The 19,824-nt window shown below is 44.4% G+C and overlaps 2 protein-coding genes across 2 annotated transcripts in view; one reads left to right on the top strand and one right to left on the bottom strand.

The window, feature by feature from the left end:
- LOC310796603 (protein APCDD1) overlaps nucleotides 1-10,690 on the top strand; it is an 18,673-nt gene extending 7,983 nt beyond the window's left edge. The window contains exons 5-6 of the mRNA XM_083658818.1: nucleotides 6,673-6,994; nucleotides 7,531-10,690. Coding sequence (XP_083514944.1) covers nucleotides 6,673-6,994; nucleotides 7,531-8,000 — 792 coding nt within the window. The 3' untranslated portion in view covers nucleotides 8,001-10,690. The remainder of the gene's footprint in view (nucleotides 1-6,672; nucleotides 6,995-7,530) is intronic.
- A 4,344-nt stretch (nucleotides 10,691-15,034) lies between these two features.
- Nucleotides 15,035-19,824, bottom strand: part of vapal (VAMP (vesicle-associated membrane protein)-associated protein A, like) — a 28,047-nt gene continuing 23,257 nt past the window's right edge. The window contains exons 5-6 of the mRNA XM_083658820.1: nucleotides 16,313-16,504; nucleotides 15,035-16,026 (exon numbers count right to left, since the gene is read on the bottom strand). Coding sequence (XP_083514946.1) covers nucleotides 15,868-16,026; nucleotides 16,313-16,504 — 351 coding nt within the window. The 3' untranslated portion in view covers nucleotides 15,035-15,867. The remainder of the gene's footprint in view (nucleotides 16,027-16,312; nucleotides 16,505-19,824) is intronic.

The raw sequence follows: 19,824 nt of genomic DNA, 5'->3' as shown, positions 1-19,824 counted from the left end.
TTGTTCCACCTCCTCTGCCGATCTGGGGAGAGTTGTAGACTAGCACCATGCTTCCTCCGATACATGTGCAGTTGCCAGCCGCTTTTTCTCACCTGACAGTCAGGAGTTTCACCAGCAGGACGTAGTGCATGGGGGAGGATCACGCTATTCACCCCAGTCCCCCCTCCCCACCCCAAACAGATTAGTGCAGCGACCAGGACACATACAGTACATCTGGCTTCCCACCCACAGACATGGCCAATCATGCCGACCAAGCCAGAGGTAACAGCCGGGGCTCGAAACCTGTGACCGTCATGTTGGTAGGCAGGGAATCTAGCACTGCACTACCTGGACACCCTGTGCATACTTTCTAGTACAAAATGTCATTCTTTTAGAGCTAACACTCTTCATATTTTAGATATTCTAAGAACACTATTAATATGAGGTTTTAACTTGCTGGCTCACTGCAAACCGTCTTCTTTGCTGGCACTGCTTGAACAGTACTTGAGGAGAACTGCTGCATCGCATAGTGTTTACAGATAACCCTCTGCATTTGGTTTAACATCTTGGAGTTTCAGATGGGTGGACTGTGCCAAATCACATAAAACCATATGAATGCCAAAAAAGTGCAGATTGCTTGAAAGGCAATTTATCATACTTTTGACAACTGATTCAATCTGAATTGAGGCGGTAAACCCCACCCATCTGATGCAGCGAATAAAACAAATAAAACTGCTAAGACTTCAGAGACTTATTTTCAAATAGCCTACTGTTGAATCCAAATCTGATTCTGGGCCGACTTGAGTAAACTCAGCATTCGCACCGGTACAAACTCAAAACTATGTCCCCATACTTATTTCATCTTCCAAAATCTAATCTTAACAAATGAGCCCTTTCTTACACTGTCCTTGCGGGATGTAATCTCTGTGTTTACACCGCTGAACAGCAGTTGCCCCGCTGGGTGAAATCCTAGAGTGATGTTTTAACTGTCGCCCTCTACAAGAGATCACAATAAAAATCCTGTTGGGGGCGCTGTCTAAATAAACATCCATTTGTACGGGGATGGCGCGGCTCGGTGTTGCTGATCACAGTGTAAACAGAGTATGGGGTGAGGAGCTCCGATCAGACAAGCTCCCCTGCAGCAGTGTAATGACCGCTGCTGCTCTGCTAAGCCCCTCTGGCCCGCACAGTGAAACCCGGCCTATCTCTGGGAGTGATCAACATGTGGGATTCCTAGAATCGGGAATCATGCGGCCTTATGAATTATTCCAGTGAGCGCATACCAGCTCTGATTTCATGCATGCCTGAGGCCCAAATCAAAGTGCTGCATGCTCTCCATTTCTCCTCGATCTTCTCTGAATAAAAGCCAGTATAGGGTGTTGGGCTGTTAGGATGTTAGGGACACTTCCAAAGTTGTCAGTCTGACATAATCGGAGCATTCAGAGAAGCTTAGTGCAGTAATACGCTGTAGGACTTCTAAAATAATGCAAGCCTGGATTTTGTTCCTTTTTCCAGGGGGGGGCGGTGTTGGTTTGTCGAATTGGGGCCAATGCTGAGGAAGTACCACAAACGGCAATCCCTCGAATGGCCACTTGAGGCTGGCTGCAAAAGGGAGTCCTTCCTTGTTCACCCCCATGTTAAAAGGCCTGACTTTACAGCAGAAATTAAAAACGTTTACAGCCTGGTTCAAAATACGGTTTTGGTCTCTATTCATAGTATTCCCATGATGTCACATACATTTCCTACCAATATGGCGGTTTACAATACACACAGCTTATTGGCTGTTTTTGTAATTTGATTGTAATCACCTGTTAATTGATTACAATCACCTGTTATTGTCCTACCAATATGGCTGTGTGATGATGTAACAAAATACTATGAATGGCTAATTTAACTTTTCATGACAATTATACAGGGGGTGAATTTTATATAACTCACCCGTTTAGAGTGAAATAGCCAATTAAAAAGACTGTTTTGGGCATGATTGACAGGTCGACTGTCCAGTGATCGCACAGCTCGCAGATCACGGACACAGCAGGAAACCCCTCGTCCAAATATGGCTACAAATAATACGTCACTTATGGCTCCAAAAAAACAAGATGGCAGCAGCCAAAATGCCAAACTGGAGGCTTCAAAACGGGAGTCCACTAACCAGTGGGTGTTGTCACACTCACTACGTCCATCTTTTTTACAGTCTGAGTTTGCTTGCCATAAGCATTGTTGAAAATCAGAGATGGGAAGTAACTAAGTACAAATACTTTGTTACTATACTTAAGGAGGATTTTTGGATATCTGTACTTTACTGAGTATTTATTTTTCTGACAACTTTTCACACATACACCACCTGTAGCCAATCCTACTTCTATAATTGGAGTGTGTTCGTGTGTGCTCGGTTCATCGTCTCCAGAGTCCCCACCCTAGAATTGAGTGTGTGCAGCGTCTGTATGACGTGAGGTTCAGTTAGCTTTGCACAGAAACAGCCGGTAGAAATACATTTTACTTTTATACTTGATTACATTTCACAGCCTGTAATTTTTTTACTTTTACTTGAGTAAACAAGTTGAATCAGTACTTCTACTTTTACCAGTCTTTTTTTTACACAAGTAACTACCGTACTGCTTTTCCCATCTCTTGAAAATCCAGAACACTCTCTAATTGTATGTCGGTGGGGCCAATTGGTTAACAACTTGCACAATTATATTTACAATCATATATATATATATGGTTTGGTGAAATGGCAATAGAAAATACCTCACTCCTTCCTACACATAATGCAATCAAGCGGCCATCTCTTGAGGTTGTAATGGTTTCTTTTTGGGGATTTTTATTGCCTTGGTGACTATCCGATCCATTAATCTTAAGCGGTGTACCCAGGCCAGGCCCGGGCCAGAACATTTCCTGGTGCCAGCATGTTAATTTGTGGTTATTGGGTGGATCTCAGCAGTGATGCAAGAGCCAGGCTGTTTCTTCTGTTTTCTTCATTTTATGTCGCTGGTTCCTCGACTGCATCACTGAAGCAGAATAATAACCGCTTCATATTGATCGCTGTTATGAAGGGATCTGTGTTTAAAATACATATATTGAAGGGATAATACTGTTGCAATATCGATATCAAGGTATTTGATAAAAAATATTGTGATATTGGATTTTATCCAGATCCCCCAGCCTTACTTCTTAACTTGGTCATCAAAACAAATGCCAGAATCAAATAAAACACCCAAAATGGTAGATTCCCTGCCTACCAACACGAGGGTCGCAGGTTCACGCCCCCGTGTTACCTCCGGCTTGGTCGTGGCGTCCATACAGGCAGGATTGTCTGGGTCTTCGGGTGGGAAGCTGGATTGGGGGTGTGTCCTGGTCGCTGCACTAGCGCCTCCTCTGGTCGGTTGGAGCGCCTGTTTGGGGCGGAAGGGAACTGGTGGGGTTAGCGTGATCCTCCCATGTGTTGCGTCCTGCCAGTGAAGCTCCCCACCGGGTGGAGCCGCGACCGGGGCAGCAGGGGCGAATTTGCCAGGTAAAATAGGGGGGAAATCTGAGAGGGGGGGAGGGGGGGGCTGTGACTGAGAGCGCATAGATAGAGGTCACGTGGAAGCTGGGTTTACCCAGGCTAGGAAGCTGCAGGATTGCAAGCTATCTGACTGTAAGAATTGAGTGAGGCAAACAAGATCAAGATCATACTGTATCTGTTTTGTCATCATTAAGTTTGACGAAATTTTGAGAAGTCCAGCAGTTGATAGCAGGCGGTAAGTTGGGTTAGGCTGCTATGATTATGAATGGTATGGTTATGTTATGTTTACGGCGGTCAATAGATTAAAATATTTAATCGTAATTAATCGCATGATTGTCTGGTCCAGTTAATCGCGATTAATCTCTCTTTTTTTATCTGTTCTAAATGTACCTTAAAGGGATATTTTTCAAATCTTTAATACTCTTAGCAACATGGGAGTTGACAAATATGCTTGCCTTATGCAAATATACTATGTTTATTTTTATTGGAACAATACAAAACAATGACAAATATTGTCCAGAATATTCTTCATAATAACCTCAAAGGTACTGCATTTAATATTAAATGATTTTAGTAGAAGAATTTAGTAAAAATACCGTACTCAATACTGTATGTTGAAATCATAACATGGCAAACTCAGGTCCAAGAAATGTGTTGCAACTTGCATCAGTGCAGATGGTTTCATCAACAACAACAGTGAAGACCCCGCAGAGATGCTTGGCTAGTGGTAAGCTTACCACCAAAGCCACAACCTAACATATCAGCCTTTATGCTCGTATTCACCACTGGACAACCACTGGTACAATGATGAACGAGTTGGGAGATGGGTAGTCTTGCAGTAGCCAGACGTAGATAGATATCTACGTCTGGTGCACAACTCCTGAAAAGTGGTTAGGACCCGGAATCAGAGGCTTGCCACAGGAATTCCTATGGAGGAGTTTCACCAGCAGGACATAGCGCGTGGTGGGAAGATCACGCTGTTCCCCCCAGTTCTAACCCCTCAACCGACCAGAGGAGCCACTAGTGCATTGACCAGGACACATGCCCGGCTTCTCACCTGCAGACACACCCAATTGTGTGTGTGTGTATGGATGCCCAACCAAGCCGGAAGTAACAGGAACCTGCTCGAACCTGCAACCCTCGTGATGGTAGGCAGGGAACCTACTGCTGCACTACCCGGGCGCCCTGGTATCTAGGAGATGTTCAGAGTGAGCTGTTTTTTTAGAGCAGTCAGCATGCCTGTGCTTTATGGGCTGGGGCTCAGAGTTCCTGCGGAGCTAGAACATCTTTTCCACACATGCTCTCTGCAGTATATTCCTCGTATATACTGTATATTGTCATGCACACACAGCACACACACACACACACACACACACACACACACACACACACACACACTCGCACAGACGCGCACACACACACACACACACACACACACACACACACACACACACACACACACACACACACACACACACACACACACACCTAAAACATGCACTATCCCCTTCCTATACACACAGACAGGGCAGGATTCACAAGAGGCCTCTCCTCCAGCGCTCCCATTAACCTCTCACACTGAGGCGCTTATGGAAGTGTTCTGGGATTATTTCATCTGCAGTGATACTCCTGGTTTTCCTCTTTTAGCATTGGCCCTCCTTTATTTGGCCCCCTAAATCTCATACAACCATAATGTTGTCTGGGAAAAGAGTGTTGGACGGGAGGGGGAGTGGGGGGATCTTAAATTTTGACCACCCTCAAATAATAGCAAATACTTCACCTCCTCCCTGGAGTTTTGTCTTTGGAATAGATTTGTGAGTGGAGCGGGGTATGAACGCTTCCAGCTCCGAATCCGTCAGGCCCGAGTCTGCCTCTCCACTCAAAAGACCCACAGCTGTCTTGTCTGCAGATACGATGATCGCATGTCGCTCTGGGCCTCCACTGAACCAGACGTGACATGCAGTGATTATGATTAACGGCCATTTATGCCTTGACAACCCCCTTTTTCTCTCACCGACATGACAGTGAAAAAAAGTTAATCCCAGTGCCGCTGGGCTGTTTGTAAGGAGCCGGATCACCCTGCTTGTTGTTCACTGTGTGACCCACCCCCCCTCCCTCCCCCTCCATCATCGGACATCTGTCTTTTACAGTAAATGATGTGATCACCCTGAGAGAATGCTTGAACCTTGTCTGGTTCCTCCACTCAGAGGTTCACACTGAAGGAAATCGTTTTTCCCCCTTCACCTCTGAATCTCTTTATACAGTCAATGCTCTGAACACAGGCCAACATAGTCCTTTATGTGGATTTTCACGATACAATAAACTGATGACAGATTAAAAAAAACACTAGACACTGACAGGTTTCATAGATCACACTGGATTTCCATTCAGTGATGTTCAGTGGCAACTTGAACTTTGATTTGCAAACACTTTACAGGCTGGACCGCATATGGATTATATCATTATGAAGGGTTTCATTACAAAATTGCTATACATATTCTACATTGTTACGTTTTGTCTTCTTGGAGGTGTGTTGTTTTTATAAACCCTCCAGGGCCTTTTCTTATCTCGTCTGCACAAATGTTTTGTTTTAGCCCTCTGTGTCTTTTATCACCGTGATTTCTCCTTTCACATCTGTGTTTTATCACCGTGCAAATAACTAAACCCGAGTAAAGTCATGCTGTAATTTCAACAGGATTCGATAGTGAGTTTTACACTCCTGCCTGCAATCGTTTTATGCAGTAGGTGTACTGTGTAGCAACTGATATCAGATGATATGATCATTTGTCAAAAGTGTATTAAATCTATGATCCTCTACTGTAAATTAGTTAAAAATGTCCATTAAACCAGATATTAATATTTTTCCAGATAAATAGTTTTTTTTTCCATTCCAATATCAGTCTGAATATATTATTTCATTATCTGGAAATGCAGGCCGATAACATTAACGTTGTTTATATTACATCTTTGATTCATATAGTGGGCCATTTGCTTACATTTTGACAAATTATTACATTATGAGTTATTACAAGGTATTAGGTATTATAAGGATGCTGATTGGTGCGAACCACTGGTGGTTCGGATTCACTAGATTGGAGCGTGGCAAGATGGATTTGTTGTTTGATGGGAATATGCGTATCGTTACAGCCCTGCTTCATATGTTTTCCTCTGCTTGCCTTTTTCAGAACCACGACCACGGCTGCATCGCCTGCCGCATCATCTACCGCTCCGACGAGTTCCACCCGCCCATCCTGCCGCCGCGCGCCGACCTGACCGTGGGCCTGTACGGCCAGTGGGTCAGCCAGCGCTGCGAGGTGCGCCCCGAGGTGCTCTTCCTCACCCGCCACTTCATCTTCCACGACAACAACCACACCTGGGAGGGCCACTACTACCACTACTCCGACCCCATCTGCAAACACCCCACCTTCACCATCTACGCCCGTGGCCGCTACAGCCGCGGGCTTCACTCCACCCGCGTCATGGGCGGGACAGAGTTTGTCTTCAAAGGTGAGTCAGGTTTCCTCCAAATGACAGTTTTGCATTTCCACACTGGAGTGCTTGCTCAGTGCTCGCTGCTGTTAAGCTGACCGTTTTCATTTCACTCTTGTTTAGTCAATTTCTGTGGGGGAGGAAGTGTGCATGTAACCTGACTCTGCCAGATGGGGGCGGTATTTGGCAGAGTCAGGTTAGTGTGCATGTACCCGATAACAGAATTTAATTTGGGCAAATACGACAAATCGACCAAGTCTCAATTAATGGAGATGGGACACACTTCTCTAGTGCATCCCCACTGTGTTATTTAGGCTGGCTTTTTTCCCATGGCGCTGGCAGCAGGCCATGCCGGGGGGCAGAAGATGCAAAAGTACCACCGAGGTTCTGAGACTTTGACTCTTGCACTCCTTAGCCTGTGTTGCTTTTTGATGTTGGGTTACCTCAATCACACTGTAATTTGCCCCGGATAAGAACACTAGAACAGAGCTAAATCCCAACAAAGATGTAAATGTAACTAACACAGAGATTTCCCCCTGCCCTCCCTCCTCTAGTGAACCACATGAGAGTGAAGCCCATGGACTTGGCCACCACCTCCCTCCTCAACGTCTTCAACGGCAATGAGTGCGGGGCGGAGGGGTCGTGGCAGGTGGGCGTGGAGCAGGACGTCACCCTGACCAACGGCTGCGTGGCGCTGGGCATCCGGCTGCCCCACACGGAGTACGAGCTCTTCCGCATGGAGGAGGACGCCCACGGCCGCTACCTGCTCTACAACGGCCAGCGCCCCAGCGACGGCTCCAGCCCCGACCGGCCGGAGAAGCGCGCCACCTCGTACCAGATGCCCCTGGTCCGGTGCTCGGCGAGCAGCCAGCGGTCCGAACACGGCCAGGGGAACGAGCTCGACAGGCCTCTGCGGCTCAGCAACGACTGCGCAGGACGGCACAGAGGCGGCCGGAAACACGTCACGTCGGTGGCTCTCGCCGTGTTGTTGGTCGCGCCTCTGCTTCTCTGCTGGCAAAGCTAGGAAGCAGTGTGGGCTTTTTGTACATAGAGACACAACAGGAGGAAAGTGTGGACAAGGAACTTACATGGCTCAAGAACTGAAGGCTAATAGGCTGTTCCATTGCAACATCAGCAATCATCAGCAAATCTGCCGTTTTGGCTTGTAGGAGACTACCGTAATGACGCCGGTAAAATGTCCCGCCCACAAAGTACCGTACAAAAGTACGTCTACCGAAATGGCCTGTCTTTTCCTGGTCATGGTGTGTGTCTCTGATGTTCTGTGCTGTTTCCCAAGGAGGTGTTTTCAGGCCAAAATGGCGACAGTGCTGTCGCCAAAGCAGCAGAGCGTTGTCTCTTGGCTTCTTAACTCTTTGATGAGAGTGTGGCTTACAAGAGGACTCTGAGCCTACAAGGAGACTCAGACCTTTATTTTTCCACTCTTTCTGACGCCTGGGAAGATGGAGGTCAGTCGATACGGTGAACAGCAAGTGGACACTAAACTAGTCCCCTAGTGCCCCTGATCCTCTGGACTCTCTCCCAGCTACCAAAGACTTGACACTGCTGCACCCCAGTTACTGCACTTTAGAGTGGATCCAAAGTCGGACATGTCTGTGTTTCCACAAATATACAAAGTCTAAGATGTCTATATAGCCACACAGATCGGGGAAGATGTTTTATACAGTGTATTCACCTACAAATATCAAGTCATTTCTTGGTACTGTAATGAGATGCGATATGTGGAAACATTTTCTACAAAGAATTATGACAATAAGGTCCCTCTCTCATAAGGAGGGAGATATGCTTGAGGGTGAACGAGTAAAACACCATCTGTGGTGAAAGGGATTTACAGTATGTAGTTATTTCAAAGATATTTCTTTAATATAGCTGTACTGTATGCCTCGGCTCAGTGTAACTGTCAGTACTTCTGTTCACTTCTATCATCTAGTCCACAAAATGTACCATGTCTGGATAGAAGTTATGTAACACTGATTATCTGCTGTGCAAAGAAATTATTCATTTGTTTTTAGTAGCGCCCCCACCCCCCACCCCCCCCCCCCCACACACACACACACACCTTATTTTCATTGTGTCCATTTTAAATATGGTGTCACACTGACATATGAAATGGCATATACGCGTATAAAACTAGCTTCAACAGTCAAATTCGCTAAGTTTTCAAAAATGAGCAATCTCAAGGAACGACTGCATGAATTTAGCAGGGAGTTAGCTGTTAGCTACCAACCTAGGCTCATGCGTGCCAATCTTCCAGAAATGGGTGGGCCAGGTATTAACAAGCACAACGATCTTAATGCCCACGGCAGAGTGGTGTGGCCATTCCGCCTTATGGCACTTCTCTACGACCTGCTTATCCGTAGCTACTGCCCCTTTTCCCTAGCCCCACTCCCTTCCCTCACCATGCCCCCTCCCACCACCCCCATCCCCCTAGCCACTCCCCCTACCCACCCCTTAAATCCAGACTCTCTGCCCTTCCTACCACTAGCTACCCCCGTGTGAAACAAATATAAATAAAAAACATTAAGTTCTGGAGGTACAAATGCTATTTGGCTCGATCCACCAAAACCACATTTTTGGTGTGGTCTTAACGTATTTTGTTGGGACCTCGGAAACTGCAGTTCTAGTATATGGCCTAGATTTGTTGTTAATATTTTAACAAATGCAGTAAATTAGCAGATTTTTTAATTTGATATGGAGAAAAAAATGAAAAATTGAATTTCGCATAACACTGTAAAAGGGCATGAAAATCAGGCGTCTTAAATTGGGACTCTTAATTGGCAGATAAGCCTACGCTAGATTACGGTAGCTAGATAGCCATACTGAGTAGGGAGTAGGCCAAAATCGGCAGTAACATTGGGCCAAATATAATGTGTGAACCTATATCCCTCTGCATTCTTGGGATTCATTTACTTTCCAATATATTTTTCAGTGGGGAATCTGTGAAATGAGTCGAGCTCTACTTGCTCTTTCAGGTTTCCCACCCAGAGTGTGTTGTGAGTTCAAAATGCCCCCAATAAGGCCTACAACAGTTCTTCCTCAAAGTGGGGTCTGGGGACCCCCAGGGGTCCTTGAGGGGGTTCCAGGGTGTCCCCCAGCAAAAAAAGGAACAATTATTTACACTATAACGTAATTCCATCCATAAGTAACACAAAGTATGACTATTATGGTCATGGGTTTCATACACTTTCTGTAATAAAACATCTAAAAGCAAAAATCTTATCAAATGGGGGACCCTGGTACAAAATCTTATCAAATGGGGGTCCATGGTCTAATTTCAGTTTAGTGGTCCTTGACGTGAACAAGTTTGAGAACCACTGGTTTACAACACCAGCATCCATCCATTTCCATTGGAATATTGGTTACTTTTGTACATTGCTTGGATATCACCAGTCTAATCATGTTGATCCTTTTGACAGTGGACCAGTACCTTTTTGGAGGCTTTAACAACATGCTTCTAGAAGAATTTCAACTGCTCCAAACTGTGCACAAAGCAAAATGGACAGACATACCTTACTGGGCCTGTAAGTGTAAGAATACTTCTCCAATGGAAAAACCATCTAAGTGACTATATGGAATTCCTTCCAAACAGTATATCTTCATTGACAGTATGGAGCAGAATCGTGTTCAGTGTGCCCAGACTGTATTAGGCTCACACAAATGTCTTTGTAACTGGATACATGTATAAAGATTAAAGGTTTGATACTGTTCATTGTTGAGCTATTGTCATTCTTGTGCGGTGAACATGTTCAATCTGACAAGCATATTGTGCATACATCCAAGACTTTAAATGAAATCGAGAACATATTTTCTTTTAATGCCTTTTATGAGATTCTATACTCCTCATGGGAGCATTGGAAACCCCATTGGAAACCACCGCTTGTTATAGTAGAGTAGGACTGAGGGTTTGGATGTAGTGGGAGTTTATATACACACATCCCCTGGCTGCTGCCAAGTACAGCCAGCCTGGTGTTGCTGGACATTGGGCAGCTTCACTGGAGCAGTTATGGGGAAACTCCACTGTTATATCACCAATCTGTGATGTTAAAGCTTTCCACTTATTTTATGATAAAGTGTTGTCATTTTACTTTTCTTGTATTCCAACATTCCATCAACATGCCTTTTCGACAACCCCCCAGAAAACAGGCCTGACCTTCCATTCAGCTGTGGGTTATACATGTAAGTCGTGTGAGGTGGTGAGTTTAGAAAGAAGCCCCTGCTTGAACAGTGTCTACTGTACGTTTTTTAGGGTGTATTTTTAGCTGCGACCAGCAGCTCTATAATGCACTCTGTTGGTTTGTTGGTCGGTCGGTTGGTCCACAACACGTTCACCGCCCTTTCGCGGGCACAGTTTTCACCCTATAGGGTGTGTGTGTGTGTGTGTATGTGTGTGTGTGTGTGTGTGTGTGTGTGTGTGTGTGTGAGTGTGTGAGAGAGTGAGAGAGAGAGAGAGAGAGAAAGAGAGAGAGAGTGTGTGTGTGTGTGTGTGTGTGTATGTGTGTGTGTGTGTGTGTGTGAGTGTGTGTGTGTGTGTGTAGGTGTGTGTGTGCTCATGCCAATTGACTAAACGGTTGGCGATATTTTTTTCCGGATGATGGCGAAGGCTGGAGGCACCCTCTCTGCCTGTGATTGGCCTAGCATCAAACGTTCATCCAATCACATTCGCTTGGCTATCCTGCGTCTCTTTCTACAGTCTGGGGTCATGGGTCAGACAGACAGCAGTTTCGCTTGCTAGGATGCATGAAAGACTCCACTGTGTGTTTATGTTTTTGATATAGTCTGGTCTCTGGTTTAGAATGCTGCCGCTACTCTTGGCAGTGCACGTATGTAGCCTACAGACAAAGAAAAAAGAAAAGATTAATGAGAATTGATTAAGGGTTATATAAAAACAGTGTCAACGCCCATTTACTCATTCTAACACAAGAGTGACATGTAGGCTTAGACTGATAGAAATAAGCTGATGAAGGAGACTAGTCAGTCCCTGACTCTAGCTCAACTCACTGGTACAAATCTCACCTGTCTCACTCTTTATGCTCTGTGTGTTATTGTCAGTGTGAATACAATGTGTAGAAATCAGAAGTTTCACTCTCAACAGCTCATAGCTCAGTCGGTTGAGCTGCTGTGTCACTGTCTCTGTCTGACAGGTAGACTGTTGGTTCGATTCCCGATGGAGGAGACATATCACAGCACTGCCCTGTCTTTAACATCACCAGCGTAGTGCCTCCTACAGGCAGATACACAGAGCGACACAGTGCCTCCTACAGATCCACAGAAATGGACACTGTGGACAGACTGCAAAGAGATCCTAGAGCAGTTTTTGAAAAAGTTACTTTTACACCTAGCAGCAGCCAGCACATCACATTAAACATAACATAACGTACTTCCAATGTCAGTAAAATGTCAGCTCTCTGTGGTCTTCTGTCTCATAACCCTCAGCTCATGTCTCTGCAGAGGTCAGGGGGGGAGAACAGCCCCCCCCCTTAGTTCCAGGTAGTGGCAGTGGAGCAGGAATCAAACCCACAACCTCTGGCCCCGGTGTCTCTGTGTGTATTACTGCATCACACCACCAGCTGCCCTTCACACTCACAGCTCTTCTCCGGGCGCTCTTGTCTCTTCCCTCTGCCTGTCACCATTCAAAACTGACTGATTAGCCTAGTAACTAATTGTACTTCTACTTAAGTAAAAAATAATGTGTGTACTTTTCCCATCTGTTTATCGATAGTGTGTAAAATTTGTTCAAATGCATGTTGACAGATTACATGTGGTTAGAAACTTACAACCACTAGCAATCACAGTTATCATGCCTGCTGCTCTAAAAGAAACTTCTGGAATTGCTGAACTAGAAAGTTTACCACAAAGGGACTCAAAGCCTCAGTCTTCTGATCCATAATCAGAAACCTTGTCCATTAGGCCAGGTGGTTTGACTACCGGAACAGGGTAACTTCTTATTTATTTGCCACTAGCAAAAGGTTTTTGTTGAGTGTCTAAGAGCCCTTAGCCTCAGTCAAACCAGCCACACCTGAACAATCACACCCAGGTGGTGCTAATTAAGTGTCTTAAAGTGGTAATCCACAACAGCTGCGCTGCAGCGCTGGATGAGGAAATCTCAGAGAGAAGTCTTCCTCAGGAAACCTGGGTTACATCGTAACCATCCGTTCATCTCTATGCAATCTAAATCCCATAGAGATAGGCACAGTGCTTATCTCTATGCAATCTAAATCCCATAGAGATAAACAGTGTTATTCTATAAAGTCTGGCCCGCTGACTTAAAGATGGATGCAGTCAGACAATCTTTGAGCAACAGTTGTACCAAAGGTTTGTGGCTTTGTGTTGTTATTATTGTGGAAGAATCTTACAAATTGGACCTTGATAGTATGCAAACACATGGAAAAATGGCCATGGATTCTGTTACCATTAGCCACATACAACAATGTAAGATAAATCAAGGTCCAAATGATTGCAGTAGCTTTGAATTTAGAAACTGAGATAGAATCATCAATCAACTTCACATCACTTATGACATGACTCACTGATGACATCACAATTGCCCTTTTACAATATAGATTACTTCATTCAACAGCCAATCAGAAACAATCCAACAACAGACAGGTAGGTCTGTGGGTTTGTCTGTGTGGTCAGTGCAGTCATCTGTGTTCTGGTAGACCAGGGGTCAAAACCTGCTGTGGGAACCCTTCTTTGCAGTAGTTTTTTGAAGAAAATGTATTTTAACACTAATATCTTCAATTAATTAGAAGTGTAATAAAAACTAAACAAATTGTTGTTACTTTATGCCTATTGCCACTTTTATTCAAACACAAATCTTTTTACTACCAAAGGATAAGTGCAAATCCTGGGCTTGAACTCCCGAGCCTTACCTCAGTAGACAACTGACATACACAGTGTGCCACCAAGGCAAAGCCACTGCTGCCGTTTCTCCTCTGTTGTTGGTCAATTTGAGCAATTAATCACCAGAAATGGTTGGAATATAATTGAGCTTCTAGTTAACTGAGTAAGCTGATCTAAGAGTCTTAAGAGTCCATGTGTGTGATGTTCATGGTGCAGCCATGCAACTTCTCCTCAGTAGCAGGGCTGCGGTGGCTCAGAGGGTTGAGTGAGGACCGTAACAGGTTCCTTCCTTGCAGTTTCAGGTTCAAATCTGGCCTGTGGTTATTTGCTGCATGTCCTCCTGTCTCTCACCATACATCAATGTCGCCTGAAATATGTATTTTTAATTGAGGATGGGAGTCAGAAAATAGCATAAGTTATAGGAAAATAAGAAATAAAGTATGTGATGAGAGCACTTGAGTTTATTGTGAATTTAATGTAATCTATTACTTAGTGTTATTACAAAACTATGATTATCTGCACTTTTTAGCATTAACCATTTTCAAAGACTGTTTTAACAGTTCAGAAAGTCTCTGAACATTTTTAACCACTGAAATGTATTCCTTTTTAGCCTGGCTAACACTGCTTTTCAACTCGTGCCTTGTATGAACAGCTTGAACAAGCTGTCTTCACGGTCTATGACATCGACCAGGACAGAAAAAAAGGGTCCGTCTTGTCAAAGGGGGCTCTGGTTCAACAGTCATGGTAAAATAAAATACATATACGGTAATTGATTTAATTTTATTGCCCAAAATTGTAGTTTGAGTAGTTATACTACAAAAAAATGCCCAAAAAGTAGTTGAACTACTTGACTCACTACGCAAATATGTAGTTGAACTAGCAGCAAGTTACTGCAAAATGTAGTTAAACTAAGTAGTTAATGTAGTTATCTACTTGCCAAAACTGAGAATAAACTAAACGTCATTACATGCTCAAAATGTATTCAAAACTAGCCGAAAACATCAAGTGCATTTAAGTCATAGGTCTACTCTATCCTTTTTCTAAGAGCTCTTTCAACAGGGGTCAAAAATCCTCAATCCCAGGTTTTGGCTCAGATTCTGAAGAAAACCTTGGCACACAAATCTTGTTATGAAACAGTGTTCATTCTATGGCATCAAAAAGTATATGTATCAAGAGAGACGCATGAAAAGACAGCTATCAAAACCACTTTTTTTTTTTCATTTTTATTTCTTCAATGCTTAATACCATGGGACAGGATTGTAAGAATGGAGACCTTAGTTCAGTCAACATTTGCCTCAGAAGGAATATATGATATTTATTGAGAAAAAAGACAAATAATAATATTAATAATAATATAATAATAATATAAAGTCTGCATTGGTGTTGTCAGGGATAGGAAAGGAGAGAAATGTACAAGGAAGGAGGCACCTATATATCCCCAGCTGGACTCGAACATTCCAAGAGAAAAAGTAGAAATTACAAACTGAACAAATTAAGTTGACTTCAGAGGCAATCCAGCAACAGGTAACAAGGTCTTTTTTTGATGGAAGTTCTTTCCTTTTTCTTAAAAGGATTTAAAACAACATTTACAAGACACCTAACATTCCATTCAATTCCTATTAAAACAACAGAGAGAGAAGGAGAGAAAACAAATCTTTTTATTTGACTGCTTCTTGCCCAAGGTCACTCTAGGCGCATCTCAACGGTCCTCCATGTTGATTGATAGTGTACATTGCCCCGCCATATTTACCTGTACATCCAGCCATCAAAAACAGAAAACAAACAAAGGGAGCAATCACTTCCCCCCCCCTCGCCTTGTCTTTCTCAACTCTCTGTGTGTGTACGTACTAACCGTGTGAGACTGAGATTGTAAAAAGGCGACGCCCTCAAATGATGCTGTACAGACGTGTTCACTGTAGGCCGCACTACCAATGATATGGCAAAGTCAACAGAAAGACTTCTCGCTTTTTCCAGGCCTTTTGGATTGGGGAGCCGGACTGGGGGGATACGGCTGGCATGCGTCGCCCGGTCTACAAGATGAACTTCCCCAGGAAGAATCCGATGAAGATGGCTGCTATGACGACGAGGAGGGAGGGCAGGGAGGCGGTGCTGCTCTCTCGGCCCAGGCTGGTGGAGTTTGAGGTCATGTGGTCTGAGCGAGGCGCCTTTCTCATTCTAATGCCATCATCCTGGCGGAGAGGAGGGGGGAGACGTTAGGCAAATGTCACTCACAGCACAGCAAAGAACACATCAGTGTGCCATACAGGAGAAGTTTCAAAAGCATGGGTTAAATTATCACCCAGGCATTTGATATAACATTTTGAAATTGATTGTTGCCACAAATTCAAACTGAACACAAACGGGGCACATGAACGGTAAAGTCAAATCTTTTCTCCATCCACGAGCACCTTGAAAAGAGCAACTTGATTCTAAAATGTTTTATCGTTGGTTATTATTCACGTCAAGATATACAACCTTCAGTTGCCGATTCTCCTCGGCAATCTTGCTCATCTCGGTCTGCAGCCTCTTGCACTCCTCCAGCACTTTCTTCATCTCTGTATCGTCCAGGGAGGCACTAACGGTCTTGGCCGCCGCCATGCTCGCTGATGGGCCGTCAGCCTTCGCAGAGTTCATCACTGGGGCCGCTTTGGTCGCCTCCACGTCATTCTGCCCAACAGAGAGAGGGAGGGAAAACCACTGAAGCGAAATCCAGCATGCCCTGGGCTAAGTAGGGAGGTTAGCCTCTAGACGGGGGCTTGTGCCAGAGAAAGGCAGCCTTGTCCAGGACCCAGAAGCACAGAGCGCCACATCAAAGAGGCCAGGGAGGAAATATGTCCTGTTTGATGTGGCTTTGTATTGTAGAACAGACAGCATGATGGCATGGGGTTCCACGATGGGAATACAACTCATGTATAAAATCTACCATCTAACACAAGACACATAGGTCATTGGGTTGTGGATCTTAATGTGTCCTAGAATGACAACCAGCATGTCTAAGACTGTACCTTTTTCTTTCTTTTTCCCCTCCCATTTTCTCCCCAATAGGTGGAAGTTGGAAACCCTCATTAGTGTTTTGCTTACACCTGTGTTTACCCTGCCTTTTCGACACAAAATGGCCCCTGTGAAAAGGGTCTATTGTACTTTGCCAAATCTGTCCCGGTCGTTGCTCCACCCCCTCTGCCGATCTGGGGAGAGTTGTAGACTATAGGACATGCTTCCTCTGCTACATGTGCAGTCGCCAGCTCACCTGATGGTGAGGAGTATCACCGGGAGGACGTGGCGTATGGGAGGATCACGCTATTCCCCCCAGTTCCCCTCCATGCAAACAGGTGCCCCAACCGCTTAGAGGCACAGTGCAGCGACCAGGACTTATAACCCACCGGCTTCCCACCCACAGACATTGCCAATTGTGTCTGTAGGAACGTCTGACCAAGCCAGAGGTACCGCTACCGGGAATTGAACCCGGGTCTCCATGGTGGTAAGTGAGTGCTTTTACCTCTACACTACCCAGACGCCCCCTTACAACTGTACCTTGCTGCGGTCTCCTCACAGTGTATCTGAGCCTACCTGCTGCAAGCCTGACCTCGACTCTCAACCAACCTGCTGCATCCTCCTGACTTTAACTCATTGAGTGCCAGCCACTTTTGGAAAACGGATGCTCCCAGTGCCAGCCCTTTCAGAGCGTTTTCAGTGATATCTCGAGGCCCACAGAATATTGTGTGATATTACTATGCAAACACCGAACACGCCCAAAGAACGATGAGACTCTATTGTATCATCAGCAAAAAAAAGTTTATTGATATCATTTTCCGTTCTTTAGTTATCAGCCGGAGAAGATAGGTTGATTTCACCAAAAACAGACGTTTCCATCTAGAAGCTGAGATAATGAGCCTTTTGTGAAATGAAGCATTTCAAGCAAATCACTGACTCTGAAGCTAATATTTTCTGACCTGAAACATCTGAACAGTAATTTCCTTCAATAAAACAGCACCCCCACCCCCTCAACTGCAAACTCCTCCTCCGTGGGAGTGTCTCTGGTGGCTCTGCTGCGTGTGTCAGGCGAGTCCCAGCTTTTTCACAGCGTTCCGCCGTTTTTGTCGCCGGCTCCCAGCGCTTCCAGCTGAGAATAATGTAACTTTTCAGAAAGACGCTGGTGTCGGCAACTAATCATGTGGAGGGGCTATCGCAGCGGAGACGGAGGGGCTCAATTGTGGCAGCAGATTGGCTGCTGTTCACAGGCACAGCTAACGTTATGCTTCATGCATATCGATGCATACCGATGCGGTTTCCGTTTCCCCATGACTTCTTCTCTGTTTTTTCCTCACCTTTCTCTAATCTGGAGAGCACTGTCGCCACCTAATGGGTCCGTAAAATAGCTTATACACATTCGACATCGCCCATATTTTTACAGTAGATGCATCTGGCTCTGATCCACGTCCCACCGTCAAAAAACGCAATTGACGACTTTAGTCGTCATTGGCACTCTACGTTACTATTTGAATTGACGACGATAGTCGTCATTGGCACTCAATGAGTTAACCTTAGAGCTGGGAGCTGTGCTGGATCCCTGCAGGCTGCTCCTGCTGTACACACTCTCTGGGATAGGGGCAGGCCAAGCCAGGGGGTGGGCCTGGGTGGCCGGTGGGGCCAACATTCACAGAAGAAGGAGGGCTGCCTTCCTGCCTGCACTGGAGTGGCTAAGTCTGCCCCTCCACCATGACTTGAGAGGGATCTACCCAGTTTCCGCCCTGAGTTATCCACCTGAGCAGAACGCACAGAGTGACTGACTGCTGGAGACGTTACTTTCTCTGGAACACTAGCTGAATATGAGCATCAGTCTGGACTGCCATTTGCGCTGGTTTCATTTTGTTACGCTAGACTTTCTAAGCATGAATTACTGTTGGCTATCAACATCACTGTCTTTCCTAGGGCTGGGCGATATGGTTGAAATCAATATGATGATAACCACAATGATTTTTCCTCGTTATAGATGTATATCACGATATGGCTCATGTACTGTATGCAAAATCTCGTTAAATCCAGTTTAACTGAATGGTATTGTTAGGCGTGATGTCAAACAAAATACAAATATTCAAATAATATTGCTTAAAAAATGTATGAGTTATGAATGGTGCACATTACTATTCCAATGTTACAAATGCTGCACATTACTATTCCAATGTTACAAATGCTGCACATTACTATTCCAATGTTACAAATGCTGCACATTACTATTCCAATGTTACAAATGGTGCACATTACTATTCCAATGTTATGAATGGTGCACATTACTATTCCAATGTTACAAATGGTGCACATTACTATTCCAATGTTACAAATGCTGCACATTACTATTCCAATGTTACAAATGCTGCACATTACTATTCCAATGTTACAAATGGTGCACATTACTATTCCAATGTTACAAATGGTGCACATTACTATTCCAATGTTATGAATGGTGCACATTACTATTCCAATGTTATGAATGGTGCACATTATTCCAATGTTATGAATGGTGCACATTACTATTCCAATGTTACAAATGGTGCACATTACTATTCCAATGTTACGAATGGTGCACATTACTATTCCAATGTTACAAATGCTGCACATTACTATTCCAATGTTACAAATGCTGCACATTACTATTCCAATGTTACAAATGGTGCACATTACTATTCCAATGTTACGAATGGTGCACATTACTATTCCAATGTTACAAATGGTGCACATTACTATTCCAATGTTACGAATGCTGCACATTACTATTCCAATGTTACAAATGGTGCACATTACTATTCCAATGTTACGAATGGTGCACATTACTATTCCAATGTTACAAATGGTGCACATTACTATTCCAATGTTACAAATGGTGCACATTACTATTCCAATGTTACAAATGGTGCACATTACTATTCCAATGTTACAAATGGTGCACATTACTATTCCAATGTTACAAATGGTGCACATTACTATTCCAA

The sequence above is a fragment of the Poromitra crassiceps genome (assembly GCF_964638095.1).
Source record: "Poromitra crassiceps genome assembly, chromosome: 23".
Lineage (NCBI taxonomy): Eukaryota > Metazoa > Chordata > Actinopteri > Beryciformes > Melamphaidae > Poromitra > Poromitra crassiceps.
This window is presented reverse-complemented; position numbering and strand designations above follow the sequence as displayed.